Below are 23999 nucleotides of genomic sequence, written 5' to 3'. Positions count from 1 at the left end.
TTTATTATCTGTCGCCAAAGGCCGTTACGATCTGACACACAGAACAAAACTAATCAAAAAATACTAATCAAATAAAAGCATTGCCCTCTTTAGATGCAGTTCTTGCCCGTATTTTCTTGGCTGCTGAAGCGAAGGATCAAAGGGACAAACAGATCAGCCTCAGAGAGAAGAAAAAAACAGTTTCTCTGAATCTGAAGAAAATTTTAAGCCCATTAAAAGCTCTGTGAGAAATTTGGTTCTGGGCTCTATAGAGAGAGGACAGGATAAAATGTAGAGTGATAGGTCCTCTGTTTTTTCTTCCGTTTTTTTGATCGCACAAGTCTTTTGCGTTTTACTAAAGAACAAAGTAAGTAAATAAATAAATTTAACCTGCAAACCAGAGGGCCCATCAGCTCAGCAAATCCAGCCTGCACTACATCATCCTCTCTTAAAGAAGGATAAATTCTCTCCTTTCTGTCCTGGCAGGCTGAAGAGCTCCTATAGGCATGGGTAGGAATGTATCTATGAAGGTTCTCTCTTCTAACTGAAACCACTGAAAACAATCGTTCCTCCATCAATGTTCATGTAAAATGAAGGGACGGCCCCAAACTTGGTCACATCATCAATACAAGCTACTATTGTTTTACTTTATAGAGCAGAGGTTCCCAAACTTATTTGGTCTACCACCCCCTTTTCGGGGGGGGAAATTACTCAGTGCCCCCCTGGAAATCTACCTTCAAGAAGTAGACAAAAAGATACAGTGACAAATTTGCACACAGTAAAGAAAGATGTTGTTGTAAGTAAAGAAAGATGTTGTTGGCCTGAAGCTAGAGGCCAGCAGCATCCACCACACAATAGCCCAGCAGCAACACCAGTCTTGCAAGGGTGCACATGCATTTGCAATTTACAAATGCATGGCTGTGATTGGCTGTGGGGACCCCTCTCCCCCTCCCTCCCTGATCTCAGGGAAGACCAGGAGAAGGCAGGAAAAGGCTGCTTTAGATAGGTTCTGGACTCTTCTTTCTTTATGCTTCCACTACCCCCTTATTTTTATTCAACACCCCCCAATTGCACCCAAGGCTCCTACCGCCCACCTGGATCATTCCAGCGCCCCTTAGGGGGTGGTATTGCCCACTCTGGGAACCAGTGCTGTAGAGCAACCCACCTAAATAGCTGTCGTCGAAAGTAGCACTTGCCGCCCGGGTTGCTAACTGGTTATCGTACTTGGTGGTGTAGACCTTGGCGTTGTATTTTGACACAATCTCAGCCACTTGATCGGAGATGAGCTGGCCTGGAGAAGAGCGAGAGGAAGGGAGGATGAAAATAGGGTGCGGGAATAACACAGATATGATTCCGAAGGAATGTTTTTAGTCCCTTCGTTCACCAAAAACAACAAAGTTCGAGTCCAGTGTGGCACCTTTAAGACCAGCAAAGTTTTATTCAAGGTGTGAGCTTTCGTGTGCATGCTCACTTCCTCAGATACAACGAAACGGAAATAACCAGTCCACACATATAAGGCAGAGGTTGAACACCAACACGGCTACCCACCTGGATCTACGTTCACCAAAAAGTAAGAGAAAACTATGTGAGAATAAAAACAAATGATCGAATTTGGCTTCTTATTATCCTGAATTTTAAAATGAGATAGAATATTTGCGCTATCTTGAAAGCAAAGCTTCCAAAAAGACCCCAAGTCATGCATAGGAAAACTGGAGAGTCACTCAAAGGTAAAGTTCTAGATTTGAAGAACAGCCACATTAATCCGCTGCAGTGGAAATAAGATAGCCTTGTAGCATTTTCAAGATTAACGTATTTAGCAATGTAAGATCTTTCTGAACAGAGAGAGGGATGGAATGGAATTCTGAATGGGTGCAAGGTAGAGTTGCCAATTCCAGGTTGGGAAATTTCTGGAGAATTGGGGCCTGGACCCTGGGGAAGACATGGTTTGGGGAGAGGAAGGACCTTAACAGGATGTAATGCCAGAGAGTCCACCCTCCGAAGCAGCCCTTTTGCCCAGGGGAACTGATGGCTGTCATCTAGAATTCAGCTGAAATTCTGGAAGGTCTCCAGGCCCCACCTGGAGGTTGGCAACCCTCATGGATGGGTAGGGTGTTCCATCTTTTTCCTGCCCAGTGCTTCTCCATTCCAAATTCTCTACAGCTGCCTCTCCCCCTGAAAGGTTCCAAACATTTGCAAAGGTCAGGGAGCCTTGAGGGGAAAAGTGACTGGGAGGGTGACCAGGGTCGGAAGACAGGCAGAATAGATAAAAGTTGCACCCTTTGCCAGTTCTTCAGGATAAGGGGGCATTGGGATCTGATTCTATACATTTCTGTATCATGTATACATGGTGGTGGAAAGCCAAGTCACAGCCGGCTTATGGCGACCTTGTAGGGTTTTCAAGGCAAGAGGCGTTCAGAGGCGGTTTTGCCATTGCCGTCCTCTGCACAGAGACCCTGGGCTTCCTTGGTGGTCTCCCATCCAGGTACTAACCGGGGCCGACCCTGCTTAGCTTCCAACATTTGATCAGATCCGGGATAGTCGGGGCCATCCAGGTCAGGGCCGCGGGTACATAGGTGGTTTTAAAAGACCATCATTTTGGCAGTGAAGGGCCTTGTCTCACCTTGCCAGTAAAAGCTTCCGGGTCCTCCAAGAAGAACTCTGTCTCCCTGACGTGAGAAAGAAAACCAGGTAAGCACCTTTGCTGTAGTAGCTTTGTTAGGGCACAGTAACCTGCCCGGCTAACGCTGCAGTCTGACAGAATTCCATCAGAGAATTTCTCCAGTGCAAACAACTAGCCAATTTTATCGAGGTTAGCGAAACCAGATTTCATTGTAGAACAAATTGATAGTCCAGTGGCACCATGAAGACCGAGAAAGGTTTATTCAAGGTATGAACTTTCGTGTACAAGGCACACTGTTTCAAATACATTGGAATGGTAGGTAAGGTCCAAACTTATAGACAGGGACTTAACAACAAATTAACATGTAACCAGTGCTCCCTCTAAGCTGTGGAGTCTTGTGAGCAAAAATTCTACTGTGTGAGCTACTGGCATTAAAGGTGCGAGCGAGCAATTTGGCTACTGCATAAATTCGTTTGTTCTGGAGCCCTCCTTCCTGAGCTGAGACAAAAATGTGTGAGCCGGAGGCTAAAAAACTGTGAGGAACACTGCGTGTAACATGTTGATGTTTAAGAGATGCAAAGTCGGAGCTAAATAGCAAGCTAAGGTTATAAGGTCAACAGCTGTAAAGCAATAAATACTGCGTATCTGAAAAGGCCCTGTTGCTGGTTGCTACCTGCCTTGCCTCTGAAGGCTGGGATACACAGAGCAGGGCTTGTGAGAAGGATCTTATTTGGGGGCAGGACAGGTTGGGACGAGGAGGTCTCTCAATTACCCTGGCCCTAAGACATTTGGGACCTTAAAGGTAAGAACCAGCACTTTGAATTGTGCCTGGAACAGATGGGCAGCCAGTACAGATCTTTCAGATGTTGTTATCACTTATCCTCTGAGGAATGAGTTTCTGGCAATTCCTAGATGCTGTTAAGTAGGAAGTCTGGCAACTCTGTACTGCCAGGGAAGTGTTATCAGGATTGCGCTAAAAATCCCCCCACGTGATCAAGAGGCACGCTGCCTCCAAACATGGAGGTTCCATTCTCAGCTGGCACTACCCGTCTTGTTCCACAGCTGAATTACTATGACCCATACATTTCCCAGCTGCATTTTTAAATTACAAGTTTAACTTAAGCAGGTTTGTTACGAGACAAAAGGATAAAGGAAATTCTAAAACAGATTTTCTTATCTTCTGTAACGAGATTAGCAAAACAGAGGGGGGCAAGCTATCTCCTTTCCATTAATTTCTTTTCTTCCTACATTTCCTTACAAACTCTTTTTAAGTTCTGAACTGAATAAAACATTCAGTCTAGCAGTCATGTCCAGAAGCGTAAATATCCGAGGACAGAAATGAAGTGATAAGAAGTCCCCGGCAAAGGCGCTGTGACAAACCGGCATTCATCGAATCCATCTTTGCCAGCTCTCTCCTTTATCGTCAAGTGACATGAATGGAAGAGAGACACGCTCTAACGGGCTTCTGTACCTGGGTGAAGTCGATGCTGAATCCCCCTTGACAGAAGCCTTGTCCTTCGGCATCAATGTTTGCTGCAGAACAAGAGAAAAATAATTGACTAGAGGGGCACGTAAAATACATTCCGGCATAGGCTAGAAAGAATACCCCTAGGGTTATCAACCTCCCGCGGGCACCTGGAGATCCCCCACTATTACAATTGATCTTTAGACAACCAAGATCAGCTTCCCTGGAGAAAATGGCTGCTTTGGAAGATGGATTCTATAGCATTATATCCTGCTGAGGTCCCTCCCCTCCCCTCCTCTCCCCAAACCCTTCCCCTCCCCAAAATCTCCAGGTATTTCCCAACCCGGAACTGGCAACCCTAGGTGCCCTTACGGAATTTTCTTGGCTGTGCCCAGTTCCCTGGGGGTCAACGTCCAGGAAACTATCACAGAAGCCTTTGGGCCTAACTAATGTTGCCAGTTTAGCAACATTACCCCAAAACCGCAAAATTCTCGGTCCCTGAAGAGACTACTATTGAGACAAGCAGGAGTCAGAGAGCAAGGCTGGTCCTCTCCCCACCCCCCCAGGACCTGAAACCGCGTCATGTCAGAACCGGGCCTTCAAGAAAGAGCCACCACCAGATTCCTCAGCGACTGCACCCAGCAGTGACCTCAGGCATTCCACTGCCCCTCACACTTAACCTAATTTAAATAGGTGCAGAGGGAAAAAATAACACACTTAATCCAAGTTAAATAGGTGCAGAGGGAACTCTTCCCTTGCAGGAACTATGGGCCAAACTAGACATTTGGGGTTTTTTAAGAGTTGGGTCCAGGTTGCCCGGACTGGGCTCAGGTTCCCTGCAGGCACACAGCAGCTGTGGGCAATGGCTATTAAAAAAATTAAGCAGATCCTATCTGTGCTTGAAACGGTGACACTGGGAAAAGAAGCAAAAGAAAAACACCGCAATGAATAAAACTTTAATGTGTTCTTTGTTGTTGTTGTTGTTCAGTTGCACAGTCGAGTCCGACTCTTTGCGACCCCATGGACCAGATCACGCCAGGCCCTCCTGTCTTCCGCCGTCCTCTGAAGTTGGCTCAACTTCATGTTCGTTGCATCGATGACACTGTCTAACCATCTCATCCTTTGCCGTCCCCGTCTTCTTTGGCCTTCAGTCTTTCCCAGCATCAGGGTCTTCTCCAGGGAGTGCTCCCTTCTCATTGGGTGGCCAAAGTATTTGAGCTTCAGTTTCATTATCTGGCCTTCCAGGGAACAGTCAGGGTTGATTCCCTTTAGGACTGACTGATTTGATCTTCTTGCAGTCCAAGGGACTCTCAAGAGGCTTCTCCAGCACCATAGTTCAAAAGAATCTATTCTTCGGCGCTCGGCCTTCCTTATAGTCCAACTCTCGCAGCCATACATGACTACTGGGAATACCATTGCTTTGACCATGCGGACTTTTGTTGGCAGGGTGATGTCTCTACTTTTTATCATGTTGTTTAGGTTCGCCATCGCTTTCCTCCCAAGGAGCAGGCGTCTTTTATGTTCTACCAAAAGCATTTGTTGTTGTTCAGTTGCACAGCCTACAACACCTCCTAGAACTAACATCAAAAAATGGTGTCCTCCTCATCATAGGGGACTGGAATGCTAAAATAGGAAGTCAAAAGGTAACCGGAATAACTAACAAGTTTGGCCTTGGAGAACAAAATGAAGCAGTGCAAAGCCTAACAGAGTTTTGTCAAGAGAACACGCTGGTCATAGCAAACACCCTCTTCCAGCAACCTAAGAGGCGACTCTGTACATGGACATCACCAAAAGTATACATGCATCCAATGCATACATTACATTAACAATTCTAATTTCCAGGTTTTCACCACATATTTGAGGATCCTACAGCTATGTAACTTATTTTCTAACTGAAATCTGCACAATAATAAATTATAACGCAGTATTTATGGGGTATCTTTACAATCCAGTATTCTGTAGTTACTCTCTATCGAATAGTACACAAACGTCTTGAGAATAAATTCTCACTAACAGTAAATTCTGAGATATAATACGTCAACGTGTCCCAGCCGTATGACAAACAAAATCCATTCATAAAGAATCCAGCGAACTGACAAGCAGCTGCGGATATCCTCCTCTTTCAGTTCCCTCTTTTTCAAGAACTGCTGTGATTTCACAACCAATGTTTTCTAGAGAACTTCCCAAACAAAACGACTAGAGAGCTTCCTTCTGAATGGAACACACCCTTCTCCGGCTGTAGATAACTTAGGTGGGGTTTACCATTCTGCACGTTGAGCAGCAAGAATGGGGGAACAACTCCTTCCCGTTGCAGTGAAAATCCCTGGGGGGGGGGAGGCAGAAGCCCTCCCTCTCCTCATGGCGGTGGTCTGAGCTCAAATGGGCTGTGCTTTATTTTTTAGTATCCACTCCCCACAGCTGCTGTGGTGAACCTGAGTTGGGAAACCAAGATCCAACCCTTTAAAAAAAGTGAACATCACATTTCACATGGTAGCGCAAAGGTTTCCAACTATGTTCAGCCTGCGGGCGATACTGGAATTTTGAAAACAGTGGATGACACTTTAAAGCATTTAGATCCTGCTGTCTTTCAATAAAATATTGTTAAGGAGGCATACAACCTTCACTTAAAAACAAACAAAAACCGTACCCCCCCCAAGCAGCACAAATAAAAATTGAAAGAAAGAAAAAACTTTAAAAGCAACTAATTAGCAGATAAATCTAAGAGCTTCATAAAGGCACCCTATTAGTTTGTTTATACACACACATATGAGTGTGTGTACGCACATGTGCACGTGCACATTTATGATCCCTCTTAGGACATTTAAGAAGGGTGCATAAATATATATGCCCTTCTTAAATGCCCTAAAAGGGACGATAAAAGTGTATAGGAGGGGAGTTACCAGGATTGTGGTGGCCATGAGCATTGTTTGGAACGCCTATAAAGAGCCTGCACTTTCTCCAGGTAGCCAGAGATGCAGTCTGCATATCAAATTTTGACAGGGATTCTAGTAAACACAAATAAGTTGGAGCCAGAGTCTGTCAGCTAGGGTTGCTGGTTGGCTAGCAACCAGGAGATGGTGGGCAGTAGGGATGGGGGACATTAGCACCACATGCAATATGATGTAAGGTAAAGGTAAAAGTTTCCCTTGCTCGAAAGCCAGTCGAATCCGACTCTAGGGTTGCGGTGCTCGTCTCCGTTTCAAAGCCGAAGAGCCAGCGCTGTCCGAAGACGTTTCCGTGGTCATGTGGCTGGCATGACTGAACACCAAGGCGCACGGAACGCTGTTACCTTCCCACCGAAAGGGTACCTATTTATCTACTTGCAATATGATGTACTTCCAGGAAAAAGTGGCATCATGCTGCTCTAGGAATCGCCAGAAACTCTAGGATTCACCAGAAAACAGAGTCTCCAGCAATTCCTAGAGCAATGTGATGTCATTTCTAGGTTTCCCCTGTAAGTGACGTCATATTGTCCACCGTGCCAACAATTGAAGGCCTCATCTGCTTACAGGACGTTTTTACCATAGCGTTCACGGCAATTCCTAGAATTTGATTCTGTGAACTCAGGCAGATCATGAGAGGGAGGGGCAGGAAGGGTTGCCTCAGTGCTTAGTTCTTGTGACCCTTTCTTATATGCCCAGGGAAATGCTGATTGCCACTTTGGGGTCAGGCAGCAAATTTTCTCCAGGCCAGTTTGACCAGGAATCCTGGAGGCTTTCTGTCATCTCCTGGGCATGGAACAGCGGTCACTGGGGGTGTGGAAGGGGAGGTATTTGTGAATTTCCTGCCTTGTGCAGGGGGTTGGACTAGATGACCCTGGAGGTCTGGGTAGAATCACAGAGTTGGAAGGGTCCAACTCTATGATTCTACCCAGAATCGCAAAGGGTAGCTCTAGGAATCACTGGAAATCCTATGTTAAAATCAGAAAACCTTAACATTTCCAGCAATTCCTAGAGCTACCCTTTAGTTCTTCTCCCATGCAATGAGACCTGGAGGTGGGGGATTCCCTGCCCCCAATGGCGGCTTGGCAGCCATACTCGTGAGCTGCCCTACATAGCTGGCGGGCTTTATTTGCATTTGTGAATTACGTCATGCAGTCCTGTAAGAACCGGTGCCAGTTCCACCAGTAGTGAGGCTTAGTAGAAAATCTAAAGTGTTCCTTTCCATTTTGCCTCTATTTACAGATCCAGAAGCCACAGAAAGCTTTGAGATAGGGCTCGTCTCGTAACAGGAAAAGAAAGCATTCCAGAGCTGATGTCTCACATGCCGCAAGTGAGACCAAGGAGACTTTTCACGATATGGGTAATCCTCTGGATCCAGGGCTTTACGACAGAAATGCTAATGGACCCTTATCGCTATCTCTGCATACAACGAATTGCTCCTTTTCCTTAGTGCAGTTTTTGATACTCTTTTGACTCAAGGGGTGATTCACAATCTCTCCCCAATTGGTTTTGCTATTTAAATACTCGCCGGGGGGGGGGGGGGGGGGAGAGGCTAAAGCCAACCACTTCAAGACAGATCTTTGGCATTTGTTTGTCTCCCATAATGGGGTGGGTAAAATTTGTGTATCCTGGGGTGGAAAGTGCCGTCAAGATGCAAACAACTTACAGCCACCCTGTTGGGCTTTCAAGGCAAGAGTTTAACAGAGGTGGTTCTCCACTTCCTGCCTCTCCTTAGTGGCCCTGGAGTTCCTTGGGGGTCTCCCACCCAAGCACTAACCAGGGCCGACCTTGCTTCTGCAATCTGATGAGATTGGGCTGGCCTGAGCCATGCAGGTCGGGGTGGTTGCCCGTTACAGCTGGGCAAACCTTTGTCTGTTCTAGTTGACAATCTATCTTAACCAGATCGTTCCAATGAAATCTGCAGGATGCCCAATGTCTTATTCTTTTTTAAGGGGAACAGAGGCCCTGCGTTACCTAGAAAGTTTATTTATTTACAAAGGTTATACCCTGCCTTGCTGCCCTTACAAGTGCCACCAAGGCAGCCAACAAACTAAAAACACAGACAATAAAATCACCTCTTAAAAAACACTAAAACCATCAACCCCCCCATCATTAAAACAATTAAAACCAGAGCTAAAATACACAGATTAATTCACCTGGAGAAAATGGCCACTTTGGAAGGTGGACTCTATGACATTATACGCCACTGAAGTCCCTCCCCCAAACCCTGCCCTCCTCAGCCCCCCCCCACATCATTAAAACAATTAAAACCAGAGGCTGTGAGGGATATGGCAGCTTAGGCATAGGAAACAAGATGAACCTTCCGTTCCAGCAATCAGCAGATCTCTATGGTGTGACAGTACAAGGATCTATCCACACATTACAAAGCTCAGGTGGACTTTGTGTAGACCTACTTGGAAGGTCCAAGCTGGGAACTTAATTACTAGGTGCATTTGTTATTTGTTGTTGATGATGATGTTTAATTCATGTTGTACACTGCTCTGAGCCCTCTGGGGGAGGGCGGTTTATACATTTGGAGGAGGAGGAGGAAGGGGAAGAGGAAGAAGAGGAAAAAGAGGAAGAAGAGGAAGAGGAAGAGGAAGAAGAAGAGGAAGAAGAAGAGGAAGAAGAATTCCGGCTGTGAGAAGGAAGGGCTTCAGCCTCCCCACCTCCAATGCACTTGTAATAATAATAACAACAACAACAAATTAAAAATGTTGAAAATCAAGATAAACCAAAAACAAGTATTTCTGATGCTCATCCCTATGCATGGAACAGCCTGCTCTACTGTATGTCCTCTACAGAGTGGCTGCTTTCACACACATTGGCTAAAACACCCTCAATGCACCATACCAACTGTTTGCAACCGGGTTTTCCTGTTTCACACAGTTGCAATTCAGTTGCATATGATTGCTATAGTGCATTGAGAGTGCATTGATCCAACAATGAAAGCAGCCAGACAGAGAGTGCATGATCTATCCCTCCTTGCTGTGCATTAAATGTGACGGCGCAGAGAAGAAGAGGCTCAGGGCAGTAATTACAACAGCAAGACATTCTCCACATACTTGACCTGCAGGGAGCATATTCAACAGCTTTAGACCCATCATGAAGATAACAAGTTCCCACAGGTTCCCGCTCTGGTTTCTGTTCAGTTCTCCAGTGATACAGCGGTGCGCATGCCTGCAAATGAAGCAAAAGGCGACAGCTGTTTAGAAATAGCCACTGAATGTCTGAAGAGGGGAGAGCGAGCATTGTAAAGCCACAGAAAACTCCACAGGGAAGACCTGGCAGCACTGAGCAAGAATACTTCCGTCTTACGCATGTCTTGGGCAGCGATGCAGGGAATCAAAGGGAAAGCTCTGCCTTGTTTGCAATCTGAGAAACGCGGCCTCCACCTTACCCACGTATTGGGCAGCAATGCGGGTGAATCAAAAGGGAAGTTCTGCCTTGTCTGCAGTCTGAGAAAACTTGAAAGCACCTGTGAATTATCTGCTTTGCAACAGGGTGGGAGGTCCCCATTAAACAACGTCTGCTGACTCTTCAGGCAAGAGCTGTAGCCATTAATTTGCTGGCGCCACCCTATCAGGAGGCAGCATCAGCGTCTATTTTGCTCTGCAGTGCACTGGTCATCTACTGCACGTCAGTGCCAGAAGCTCCAAGCCATCTGTCTTTCACGGAGGAGTAGCCCCGTTACTAACTATTCCTCCTACAGGGATCTGATTGGCCGCTGCGAGAAACAGGATGCTGGACTTGATGTAGGGTTGCCAGCTTCAAGCTGGGAAATACCTCGAGATTTGGAGGGGGGGGCGCTGAGGAGGGCAGGGTTTGGGGAGGGGAGGGACTTCAGTGGGGTGTACTTAGGGCTGCCATTCCCCAGACAGGGGCGGGGGTTTACTTGCTTTCGGAGGCTGTTCCACCGCTTCCGAGCCGGCCGGCAGGGGGATCCTTGCCCCCAAAGACTCCTGTCCAAGCCAACGCGCCCAGCACAATGACATCACCAGGAGGTGACATCATCGTGCAGGGTACGTTGGGGGGGGGACGCTCTATCATTTGAGAAAAAACTCTATGGTTACCATGTCATAGAGTTGCTCCATGGTCTTTTACTGGCTGCCCAGCTGGGCCTCACAGCCCTAAAAAGACAGGTTAGTGGGGCAGGGCCCCAACGTAGTTTTGTCAGCCACAATTCCCTCCACATACTTCTCTAATCTAAGAACTGGCAGACTGAGGGACAGCAGCAAACGGTACTCTCTCAAGGAGTTGGATTTGGGATTGTGGCCTCCAAGTGCTGATTCCTACTCTATTATCCTCTAGAATCTCATATAAAGCTCTCCACAGTCTTCACCCTTCTGCACCACTTGACTTTCTCATGACATTCTGCTGTGGTTAAAGAATTCCAGAGAACATCCCAAACGGTTCTGCAATGTCATGAGGACAGTTAGCAGTTCATGGTGGCATGGCAAAAACGATGTAGGTATATTTGAAGGAGGGGCAGGGAAAGAAGCCATGCTATCCGCAAGAGGGTTCCCCCCCCCACTCTGCATGCGTCATGCTTTTACAGTCAGAACCCCCAAAGAGTTTGAACACGGCAACACGTGAAAAGCCTTAAACATGAAGCCTTACCAGAATTTTATCATCTTTAGATCTCACAGATGCTCCAAACCATTGGTTTGACTTGAATTCCAATGGATCATTCACAGCAAAATTTCTGTTGCCTGAAGAAGACAAAACAATTCAGTCAGGGAACTAGTAAGAAGGGGCGGCGGGGGGGGAGATCTTGAAATGCTGCCATATCTGAACAGCTCAACGAGCGATGATCTTCTGTGAACCCCAAAGAAAACGACTAAGGGCGGCTTCATGAGTCACGCACGGGCCATTCCCTGTTTTCCCGTTACTTGAGTACTAAGTGCTTGACGACCCACGAGCTGATTCTACAGGACGAACATTAGGCTATGAGACGGCATGAGAGTTCTCTCTCTAATACTCGATCTGGGACGACTCATCCACACGCTCACTTGTCAGACGTGATGATGAATAATCCAAGCCTAACTGCCCCCCTCAAAGCAACTGAAGTTTTATCTTTTGTTGGAAATTCAGCAGTAGTCATGCAAGATCTATTTCACTGTACTTCTAAAACACATGTCTGACTTTAAAAAAATATATATCTTGCAATGTACCGAGGGAAAACATATTTTCTGCTTTGCTATTGTAACATTGGGTGGTGGTGGGGGGAACAGAAGAGAAAAGAACAGGTAGAAGCTTATACCTCTTTTGTTACTTAGTACAGACAGCATTCCTGGGGTTTAATACGCCAAAAGGTCTATATTATGATAACAGGCCCTTATTATGGATGCAAACGCTGGTATAATGCAAGAGGGGAGGAGGAGGAGGTTGGATTTATACCCCGCCCTTCACTACCCGAAGGAGTCTCAGAGCGGCTTACAACCCCTTTCCCTTCCCCTCCCCACAACAGACACCCTGTGAGGTAGGTGGGGCTAAGAGAGCTCTTTCGAGAACTGCTCCTGAGAGAACAGCTCTGAATTTCTGACTGACCCAAGGTCACACCAGCAGCTGCATGCGGAGGAGTGGGGAATCAAACCACAGTTAATCCCAGATTAGAGTCTGCATTCTTAACCACTACAGCAAACCGGTACAGGGAGAACAAGTGCTATGGGGTAAACGGAGTGAAGAGATTCCAGTCCCCACTCAGACTTACTAGGTGATTTTGGAACACGAAGCTGCCTTATACTGAATCAGTCCATTGGTTCATCAAGGTCAGTACTGTCTACTCAGGGTCTCAGGCAGAGGACTTTCCCATCACCTACTCAGTGTTCCCTCTAAGCTGAGTTAGTGTGAGCTCACTCACAGGTTTTTTAGCCTCCGGCTCACACATTTTTGTCTTAGCTCAGGAAGGATGGCCCCAGAGCACACTAATTTCTGCAATGGCCAAATCACTGGCTCACAACTTTAATGCCAGTAGCTCACAAAGTAGAATTTTTGCTCACAAGACTCCACAGCTTAGAGGGAGCATTGCACCTACTACCTGAACCTTTTAATTAGGAACGTCAGGGATTAAATAATAAATAAATAATCTTTCAATTTATTAATCGCTCAATCCTTGCAGAGCTGCTAGCTCTGAGCGATGTACAGTTACAGTTATTGAACCTTGGACCTTCTGTAGACCAAGAAGATACTCTACCACTAAGCCATGGTCCCTCCTAGGGTCATTCCCTCTCTCAGTCCAACATATCTCACCGGGTTATTGCCAGGATAAAACAAGGAGCAGAGGACTACACCCACAGCCCCAGCTTCCTAGAAAGAAAGGCAGGATTCAAGCAAGATAGGTTTCTAGGGAGATAAAGCCACATGGCACAATTACCAAACAACCTTCCTGTGCATTTAAATGACAAAGTTTATTTTTAATCTGCCTTGATTCTCTTTGAGAAAAGCAGACTATAAATGAAATAAAGAAATAAAAAACTGCAAAAATAATCCTGGCAAATTTCTCTCTCACACACATACTCTTTTTCATTTCATGGAAGAACTAAGGATACAGTCACACAGTATAAAAGTACAGATACTGACAGAAGTACAAAAAAACTTACACATACAGTATTTGGAATGTACTGGCTAAAGGCTTTTCCGCATTCTCATTTTTCTTGCTTGTAACTTCCTGTTTCTTCAGGAAGAGGTGGTCTGTTCCACTTGGGTTCTGCTCCCCCTAGTGGTTGATTCGATATTACACCAGTTTATTTCCAGCATATCTCCCTGCAGATTTGAACTGCAAATTTTTATGCTGGACACAAACTGGTGTAATATCGAATCGACCACTAGAGGGAGAAAAATGTGTTTGGAACAGCTCCCACACCCAAAGAAAGAGGAACTTAGAAATAGGAAAAATGAGAATGCGGAAAAGCCCTAGCCAAGTCAAACTGCAACTGGATTTTCTGTTTGTTTTATACTACATGTGCTTAGGAAAAAACAACAAAACAGTGACACTGGGACAGAAAGTGGCTGTACTTCAGGCACATAAACAGCCCCTCAAAAGTGCACACTGGTTGCAATTTCCTCCCAGATGATACATGAAGGTAACATGTCCCCACATCAAGCAAAGACAGAGAGAATGTTTTTGCTTTCTTCTGAGTCAGAAACTGAATATGACTCATCCAAACATACTGTATACTACAGATTTGTAAGGAAATCTTTATCTCTTTTGGCACTTTATGACTTCCTGTTGGGAAATTTCTGGAGACCTATATTCCTGTCTCTACAGGCAGCCAAAATAAATAACAGCTGGTTTAAAACTCTATATTGATTCCACACTGACGTGGCCAGAGGGATCGCTGAAGATGTAACACATTAGGCCTGATGCTGTTCTTTGTATAGAATCTCTAGAAAGGAAGTACGAGGGCCCTTCTTTGATAAGTTATAGAATATGGCTAAATGTTGATTTACTTTTAACTGGTACGTGAATGTTACTTTTAAGGCTGAATAACTGATTAACATTTGGAAATGTTTTATAGGTTTTAAGATTGTTCAAGGGGGATGAATTGGTATGTCTGGCACAGACCCAATTATTTGTAAAGCAGTTAGGGTTACCAACCTCCAGGTAGGGCCTGGTGAGCTCCCAGAATTACAACTGATCTCCAGACTTCAGAAATGGCTGCTTTCGAGGGTGGACCCTCCTCCCAGGTTAAGATAAGGAGAGGCATCCTATTTAGGGAGATAACCAGAGCTATTTTTGGGCAGGAACGCACAGGAACGGAGTTCCGGCTGGCTCCCAAGTTGGTCACACCCAGCAGGAACTCATTAGCATAATAGGCCACACCCAACAGCAGGAACTCATTAGGATTGGCTACATTAGGGGTGTGTGGCCTAACATGCAAAGGAGTTCCTGCAACAAAAAAAGGCCCTGGGTTTTGACAACAAACAAGGTAAACAGAATAAAAAGCAAAAGGTAGGTGTGGCTGGATGACCACACTTCTGGTAACACGGGGGTGTGGCCTAATGTGCTAATGAGCTGTGCTGTCAGGGGTGTGGCCTAATATGCTAATGAGTTCCTGCTGTTGGGTGTGGCCTATTATGGCAATGAGTTCCTGCTGGGCTTTTTCTACAAAAAGAGCCCTGGATAACACCTATACACCCTTAGAGTGATGTAGCACCCCAGGAGGCCCAGGCATGCTGAGTCGCTCACTCCAACTTCTATGTGCTGGGCTACTAAGAGAGATTTTAAAAACAAAAATCTCTAATATGTTCCGGAATGCAGAGGATATCTCCCAGATGACAAGGTGCTTCTGTGTATTCCCTCAGCTCTCTTTTCAAGCCATCTATAGAGTGGAAAGAGGCATATCCTAGACTTTTGGTACCTCAGACAAGGGCCTAATCTGCTTCTATAGCTCAGCCAGTCCTGTACATGGTCGCCTTTGTGGCCAGCGGGTTGTGCACCTTATTCATACTGAAAAGTACTCGGAAACGTGGAGTGATTTCAGCAAGAGTACTTTATTCAATCAGGAACAAGACAAAGAAAGCCGGCGCGCAGGCCGGTATATATGCCCAGAAACCCACCACCAAAACACACCCCTATTCACCCTATAGGTTATTTACAGAAGCCGAGAGTCCCATAGGCTCTCGGCTGCGGACCTGGCCCTCTGATTGGTGCGGGCTAGGATCCGCTTGGCTATTGTTCTAAATGTACGAAGCTTTAGGCTGGTGCTTGACCGCATGGCCCAACGGTCGCGCACGTGGTAATGGCGGAGTACATTACACATACACTTCAAAACTATTTTTAACCACTTATAGTGGGCACATAAACAGGTAAAAAGGGCACATGTAGGTGGCTTAGGGTTGCAGATGGCACCTGGAAATCCAAGGGAATTGCAGCTTGGCTTCAGACAACAGACATCAGTTCCCCTGGAGAAAACGGCTGCTCTGAAGAGTGGATTCTACGGCTATAACTATAACATGTTGAGGTTCCTCCCCTCCTCAAACCACGCCTTCCTCAGGGTCCATCCCCAAAGCTCCAGGAACTTCCCAACCTGGAGCTGGCAACCCTAGGGCAGCTGACAGCTGGTCAGAGGGGAGGGGACCAGACGATGACGAATGCAGAATGTTCAAGGCATCTTCCAGAAGCAGCTAAGCACCCCGACCGACCGTTATGTGAATCAGTCCTTATTAGAAACAGAAAGCGCCTGCTTGTCACAGATGAGTGAAGGACTGTAACTTCATCCGGCAAAAGGAGTTTATTTTATTAATACAGCGTGAGCAGCGTAGAACATTCCCCCCTCCTTCTAGTTACAGCTCAAGTAAATCAAATCCAGATAGGAATCTACCTAACCACACACACAGTGCCTAATGCTATTAATGCCAAGAACTGCACACCGCCAAAGAGGGCAGGCTGCCCGTCCTCCCAACTTTGCCTTTGGCACACGGGACTGAATCAGGGCCCAATTTGTTTGTCAGCACAAATTGTAAATGCATCAGTATAAATCATAGCTTCTTTGAGCCAAAATGAACGCGTGAAAAAAACCTGAACACTCTTGCCACACAGCTGCCAGAAATACGAGATACGTGAAATTATTATGTTCTTTTTTCATTGTCTCGCCTTCCGCTACTTTGGAACTCCAGTGAGCATTAAAGGGGGGGGAAAAGAGTAGGAAAAGAGGAAGGTTAAGAAAAAGAGGAGTTTTATTGGGTCTGGCCAATGCTCTGCCTCGCTCTTTGAGAGCCAGTTTGGTGGTTAGGAGCGGCAGACTCTAATCTGGAGAACCGGGTTTGATTCCCCACTCCTCCACAGGAAGCCAGCTGGATGACCTTGGGTCAGTCACCGTTCTCTCAAGAGCTGTTCACTCAAGAACAGTACTCTCAGAGCTCGCTCAGCCCCATCTACGTCACAGGGTAAACCACATTACGCTGTGGGGAGAGGAAGGGAAGGAGATTGTAAGCCACGACCAGTGTTCCCTCTAAGCTGAGTTAGTGTGAGCTAGCTCACAGGTTTTTAGCCTTCAGCTCACACATTTTTTTTGTTATCTCAGGAAGGATGACTCCAGAGCAAACTAATTTATGCAGCAGCCAAATGGCTAGCTCACAACTTTAATGTCAGTAGCTCACAAAGTAGACTCCACAAGATTCCACAGCTTAGAGGGAACATTGGCAGCGACTCCGCATGAAGGTCGGGGTATAATTCTTCGTCTTCTTCCTCTTCCTCCATCCTAATCCTGACAACTACTGATCACTTACAGACATTTCTGAAGTGCAGTAAGTGTAGACACAGCCTGACCTGGATGTCCCAAGCTAACCAGATCTTGTCGGATTTGGAGACTAAGCAGGGTCACTCCTGGTTAGTACTTGGATGGGAGACCACCAAGGAAGTCCAGGGTTGCTATCCAAAGGCAAGCAATGGAAGGCAATAGCAGATCGCCTCTATCCATCTCCTGACTTCAGTCGGCTGGGACTGGATGGCACTTTCCACCAAGAGTAGGGGTCACAAAAGATTATCTCTGTTCCCTTCCTTTTAGTGACCCCAAGAATTTCACAGCCTGGATCTGATAACCCTACCCCCCCCCCCAATACCCCGCTGGTGGCCAGGGGAGACCTGGCAATGCTAGGGGATGGCGGAGTTTGGGGAGATAAAGAACCTCAGCAGAGTATAATACAATACAGGCTACCTCCAAAGTAGCCATTTTCTCTGGGGAAACTAATAATCTGGAAATCAGATGTAATTCCAGATCACTGGGCACCACCTGGAGGTTGGCAACCATAAGTCTAGGAAACCCAAAGGTGCATCTTCATGTTGTACACACAACTTCAGGCTTTCTGATCTTCAGAGTGAGTTCCACTCTGGAGGCTGCCAGCGTCTAAACCACATTACACTGAGGAGTAAATCCTTCTCCTTGGGAGAACCCTTCACCTGAATTCTGTACACTGGAATTCCCATCCGGCTAGCTCCCTCTGAGCCCTTCAGCAAGGCTTTTAAACATTTTGTCTTGTTTGTTTATTTGATTTACAGAACACCCCTCAACCAAAATTCCCGAGACAGCCCACAGAGACAAAACGGGCAGGATCAAAATTTTAAGACCAAAACAATCTGTCTGTAATGCAAAAGCCACAAAAATTCCAATTGCCGAACAGTTACAAGCATGTTTAAAATTCTAAACACCAAAAAAGACTAAAAAACCATGGTGCGCAACAGCAAACAAGAACACCAAAGATTTCATAAATCAGTATAAATTGCTGACTTGTGCCAAATTCCTCTGGCCACCCACCCACCACCTCAGCAGAGTATAATACAATACAGGCTACCTCCAAAGTTGCCATTTTCTCTGGGGAAACTAATAATCTGGAAATCAGATGTAATTCCAGATCACTGGGCACCACCTGGAGGTTGGCAACCATAAGTCTAGGAAACCCAAAGGTGCATCTTCATGTTGTACATACAACTTCAGGCTTTCTGATCTTCAGAGTGAGTTCCACTCTGGGGGCTGCCACCGTCTAAACCACATTACACTGAGGAGTAAGTCCTGGGAGAACCCTTCACCTGAAATTCTGTACGCTGGAATTCCCATCCGGCTAGCTCCCTCTGAGCCCTTCAGCAAGGCTTTTAAACATTTTGTCTTGTTTGTTTATTTGATTTACAGAACACCCCTAAACCAAAATTCCCGAGACAGCCCACAGAGACAAAACGGGCAGGATCAAAATTTTAAGACCAAAACAATCTGTCTGTAATGCAAAAGCCACAAAAATTCCAATTGCTGAACAGTTACAAGCATGTTAAAAATTCTAAACACCAAAAAAGACTAAAAAACCATGGTGCACAACAGCAAACAAGAACACCAAAGATTTCATAAATCAGTATAAATTGCTGACTTGTGCCAAATTCCTCTGGCCACCCACCCACCCACCCCACTTCAGGAACGGAGACAAATAGAAAAGGTCCTCTAAAGCAGAAAAAGGGTTTCGATTGTTTCAGCACATGCTGCTGCCACTGTTATTTTGTTAGGCCGGCTTCGGTGTTGTAAATGTTTGTACTGCTCTGTCATATTTTACATTTGCCGTTAGCTGCCACAGCTGGCTGCTGGCAAGATTTTTTTAAAAAATCAGAATAAACTACAAACAGGAAAAGGACCTTCGTGTGACCTCCAAACACAGCCTTTTAACGATGGCACACTTGAATTTTCTCCACTTCATTTCACCAGCTTATTTGAGGAAGGAAGACTGAGCACGGCTCCTCACAAATTCCACTTTTTTTAGACCCCTGACATACATTTTCTGCCCTCGAGGACGTCAAAAGGAGGCAGTGGCCCAGTTCTCTTAGACCACATCGCCGTACACTAAATGGGTCACAGAAACGGCCATGCCAGGGTGACGGCGTAGGCTCTCAACAAAGCTTTCTGTTGTTGGCGTGGGCTGGTCACTCTCTTAACAGGCAGCTTGGAATGTGGCTGGGCTGCCGGGTGAAAAGGAAATGTTTATTATTTTTAAAGCTGTGGTCCCCTATTAACACGGTAACAGAATCCGAGTCATAAGTGAATGTTAAATGGGTATTTCTGTACACATCAGTGCTTAGATGAAGGGATGTGGAACTAAGTGGGTTTCTGGCACACTGTGTCCAGTAAATCTAAGCATACATGATGGTTTTAGACGGCTCACACTGGCAGGAGGGGGGCAGGAACACCAATTTTGATTCCTTTCCACCTGTTTTGCCCAATTTGCAAGGGATGGCTGAACGAACTGTTCTTTTAAAGGCAAAAAGCACAAAAGCCTACCATTAAATCAAGTGAACAAAGTCTGAGTCCAGTGGCAATTTTAAGACCAACAAGTTTAAGTCCAGGTATAAGCTTTTGTGTGCCTGCATGTGAAAGCTTATATCCTAGAATTGCCACTGGACTCAAACTTTGTTCTATTGCTTCAGACCAACGCGGCTACCCATTTGATTTAAATCAAGTGCGAAAACTTAGAATTATGTATTTATTTGAAAAAAAATGCGCATAATGAGGCCTGCCCATACATATTACATTTCCCCCTACCATTTTCTGAAGGAGCTCAGAGCATACATAACCCCCACTCCCCATTAATTTTCACAACAACCTGTAAGGTGTGATAATCTGAGGTAAGAAATGTTCCAGTGAGTCCAGGTCAAAAGGAGGATTTGAATAGAGTTGCCAACTCCCAGTTGAGAAATTCCTGGAGATTTGGGGGTGAGGTAGGGTTTGAGGAGGGGAGGGGGTATATCATGGGGTTCACCCTCTACAGCATCCATTTTCTTCAGGGGAAACTGGTCTGTGTAGGCCACTTATAATTCCAGGAGATCTCCAGCTCTTATCTGGAGGTTGGCAGCCCTGGATTTGAACCTGGCGCCCTCAGTCTTAACAACAATTAATTAGGGGGGGGAACTAGATCCCTGACCCACACAGCTCCAAAGAAACATGTGAGTTGACTCACTAAATGTTGATACACACGTCCCTACAACAGATCTAAAGAGGTCCCAACTACTTCTGCTTTCGCAAGGCAACCCTGGATTTAATCCCTCTCAAACAGCAGCAGCTCTTGCCACACGAGAAGCTTCTTTGGAAACAGTGAGGAGTTTCAAGAGCAGTTTATGAAGCAGCTGGGCCTCTCCCATGCAAAGAAAAGAAGGCCAACATCTCCCTGCGTCCACTTCCTTGGGTCAAATTAAAGAAGCTGTCTGACTGCAACTCATATATATTTACAGCTGTCATCCGCTTGAAGAATTTTAACTTGATTAGCCATTGGTTTTTAAAAAAAAACAATTGACAGAAATACATTTAAAAATATTTGCAGACTGCTAAAACCTCTACAGGTTTCTTTTTGAGAGGAGGCTGAAGTGGGTTCCTTATTCGCACTTCCTTATTCATTCCTTATGATTTCTACAGGTATAGATGATTTGTATGCTTGCCAAGTCTTACCTTTGATGGAGCAGGGGGAGTCCCAGCCTTCCCTGGGAGTTCTTCAGCACACGGAAGTGACATCATCGCGTCGGGCACGTTGGGGGCGGGGCCACTATCATTCGAGGGGAAAACATAGTTTTCCCTCGAATGACAGAGCGCCCCCCTCCCACAACGTGCCCAACACGATCATGTCACCTCTGGGTGATGTCATCACGCCAGGCACGTCTCCGTGCTCCCAGCACTTTGGGGGTGGGGTTCCCCCCGGAGGCCCAATCCGGGCCGGCGGGGAACCGACCCATCGAGCCCCCCCCCGGGGGGCCTGGCCAACCCTATTTACAAGCAAAAGACAAGGACTGGTGGGAAGGTTCTCATTGGCCCCCGATATTCCCCCATCCTGCACTGTATCTTCTTCCCCTGGCAGCTCCTCCCCCTTTTCCTCCCACCCACCCAACCGACTGTCATCTGTCCCTCCCACTCTTCAGTTTTCCTTCCTTCCCTCCCCCTGGCAGCCATTCATTTTTTCCTGTTCTCTCTCCCTTCGGCTTCTTCATCTCCTCCCACCTTTCCTTGCTCCCTCTTTCAGCATTTTTATTCTCCTCCCCCCACCTTAGACTGAGAGAAACCAAGGCTTGGAAACCTCAGTAATGTTACTTGCGGGGTTCCTAGCAACCCCAAAAATGGCCACCAAAATCTCAGAACATAAGTCTCATGAGATGTCAGTGGGCATTCACTTTTTAAAGCAACAGACAGAGCTTCTGTTATTTGGGGGGAGGCATAACCCACCAAAGCATTTTTTTTAAGATTTCAGATTTTATTGTAAACCTTGAGCTTCCCTCACCTTTGTAGGAAACACCACCACCCCCGCGCGCGCGCACACACACACAGTCTGCCCCGGCCACATTGTGTAGACTTTTTGACCCACACTCTAGTACCCAGTACAGAATTAGATAACGATAATTCAAAATGAAAAAAATTACCTCTTGCTGTCAGGACATCTTTAATATTTTATTGTTCATTCCCTGTTACAGTTATGTATCAAATCCAAGATAACTTCACTTTTTTTGTTTATTTAGCTATCTATACCCCACTTTTCTCCTCAACGGGGACTCAAAAAGCAGCTATGTCATCATTTTCCCTTCTCCATGTTATTCTCACAACAGCCCTGTGAGGTAGGTTAGGCTGAGAGTGACTGGCCCAAAGTCACCCTGAAAATTTCATGGCATAGTGGGGATTCGAACCTGGGTCTTCCCGATCCTAGGCCTACATGCTAATCGCTATACCATGGTGGTGTAGAGATTTTTAAAAATCCTCTACTCAGCTTTTCAGAAGACATTTAGCAGTTTTTCCTAAGAAGACTGCTCCCTTGGCTTGGAACCTTGCTGGGGCAATCTGTAGCTCGCAAAAAATCTTCTACTCAGCTTTGCAGAAGACATTTAGCAGTTTTTCATTAGAAGACTGCTCCCTGTACATTGCTTTGGCTTGGAACCTTGCTGGGGCAATCTGTAGCTCGCAGCAGAGGAATTCAAGCCTAGCTTTATAGGCATATTTTGCTTTTCAAGATGCACTGAAACCTTCTGCCTTTTATCAGATAGTTTAAACAACTGACAAGGAACCAGAACGACACACTTTGCACAACTCTTGCTACATAAAAGGGCATCTGCAAATTGAGCACTGACATTACGCCATTTAGGCTGCAATGCAACAGATAGCAGGTAAACCACAGATTAGATGAGGAAGGGTTGTCACTCCCCAGATGGGGGCAGGAGACCCTGGTTTGGAGCCCCTCCCCCCACTTCAGGCCTAACAGAAAGCGGGGGGGGGGAGGAGAGAAATAGTCGCTGGGTGCTCCATTATACCTTATGGAGACTGGTCCCCATAGGGTATAATGGAGAATCGACCCATAGGCATCTGGGGCTGGGGGGGGGGGGTTTTTTGAGGGAGAGGCACCACATTCTCAGCATAGCTGCTGGTTCCTCTCCTCACCCCCCCCCCCCAAAGTTTCAAGAAGTTTGAACCAGGAAGAGTTTATTTCATTAGGATATGATAACATCAGAACAGCAAGAGAAATGAAAGGATGCAGAACGGGTCTTGATTTGCAGGGAGCAGAGTCGATTGGTTCTCATTCATTTCCTGAACGCTCTTCACACCAGTACTGTCTTCTTCTAGCCAAGGATATGGAGTTTTGTTTGCTTGTTTGTTTGCAAAATTAAGATGCTAGCAAGATTTCCTAGGAACCAAACTGGAGGGAAGGGACAAAGGAGATCCGAGTGTACAGGTGACAAGAGGGCTCTTGTCCTCTCCATGTTCATTCTAGTCCACTTTACTTTGCTCCACAACCATCATACACACACTGCAGCTCTTCCACAACACTGTACTTGAGAGCCTTATGGTCACACAGCCCACGACAGGGGCCCCCCAACAAGGTGCCCGTGGGTGCAATAGTGTTTTTTAGAAAGTGGGCAGGGTCAGGTGGGTCTTTTGTCCAGCAAGGCTTCTGACTGGCCTTTGGACATCTGACTGGCTGTGCAGATTTCTTTTTTAAAAAATGTTGCTTCAGCAGCAGGTGCTACCACAACACAAGGGTCTCCACCGTGTAGGGCTGCCAAGTGGGGGCGGGGAAACCCCCACTTTGGAGGCCCGATTGTCGCCGCCGCGGAATCAGGCCCCGGGGGGAACTCCGCCCCCCGAAGAGCAGCGTGGCTGCGTCACCAGAGGTGACGCAACCATGTCGCCCACGTTGGGGGCATGGCCCGGATCGCCAGAGGGAAAACTATGGTTTTCCCCCTGACGATCGGGGCCACGCCCCCAACGTGGGCAACATCGCACGTCACTTCCGTTGACGTGCTGGTGGCACGCGCGCATCCAGAGCCAGCTCCCGGAGCCGTCGGAGCCTCCCCCGCTGGTGAGTTTGCGGGACTTGGCAACCCTACCACCATGTGACTTAAGAACATAAGCGAACATAAGAGAAGCCAGTACTGGATCAGGCCAATGGCCCATCCAGTCCAGTGTCACACAGTGGTCAAAAATACCAGTGCCATCAGGAGGTCCACCAGTGGGGCCAGGACACCAGAATCCCCCACACCTTTGCCCCA

The 23999-nt window shown here is 46.4% G+C and overlaps 1 protein-coding gene across 1 annotated transcript in view; it reads right to left on the bottom strand.

Annotated features, from left to right (window-relative positions):
- ITGAV (integrin subunit alpha V) overlaps window positions 1-23999 on the bottom strand; it is a 95208-nt gene that overhangs the window by 56272 nt on the left and 14937 nt on the right. The window contains exons 3-7 of the mRNA XM_015424769.1: window positions 11627-11718; window positions 10072-10186; window positions 4071-4132; window positions 2600-2645; window positions 1145-1270 (exon numbers count right to left, since the gene is read on the bottom strand). Of these exons, the coding sequence (XP_015280255.1) occupies window positions 1145-1270; window positions 2600-2645; window positions 4071-4132; window positions 10072-10186; window positions 11627-11718 (441 nt within the window). The remainder of the gene's footprint in view (window positions 1-1144; window positions 1271-2599; window positions 2646-4070; window positions 4133-10071; window positions 10187-11626; window positions 11719-23999) is intronic.

Source organism: Gekko japonicus, unplaced genomic scaffold (assembly GCF_001447785.1).
Source record: "Gekko japonicus isolate JY-2015 unplaced genomic scaffold, Gekko_japonicus_V1.1 scaffold847, whole genome shotgun sequence".
Taxonomy (NCBI): domain Eukaryota; kingdom Metazoa; phylum Chordata; class Lepidosauria; order Squamata; family Gekkonidae; genus Gekko; species Gekko japonicus.
Note: the sequence above shows the minus strand (reverse complement) of the source record. Positions and strands in the feature narration are given on the sequence as shown.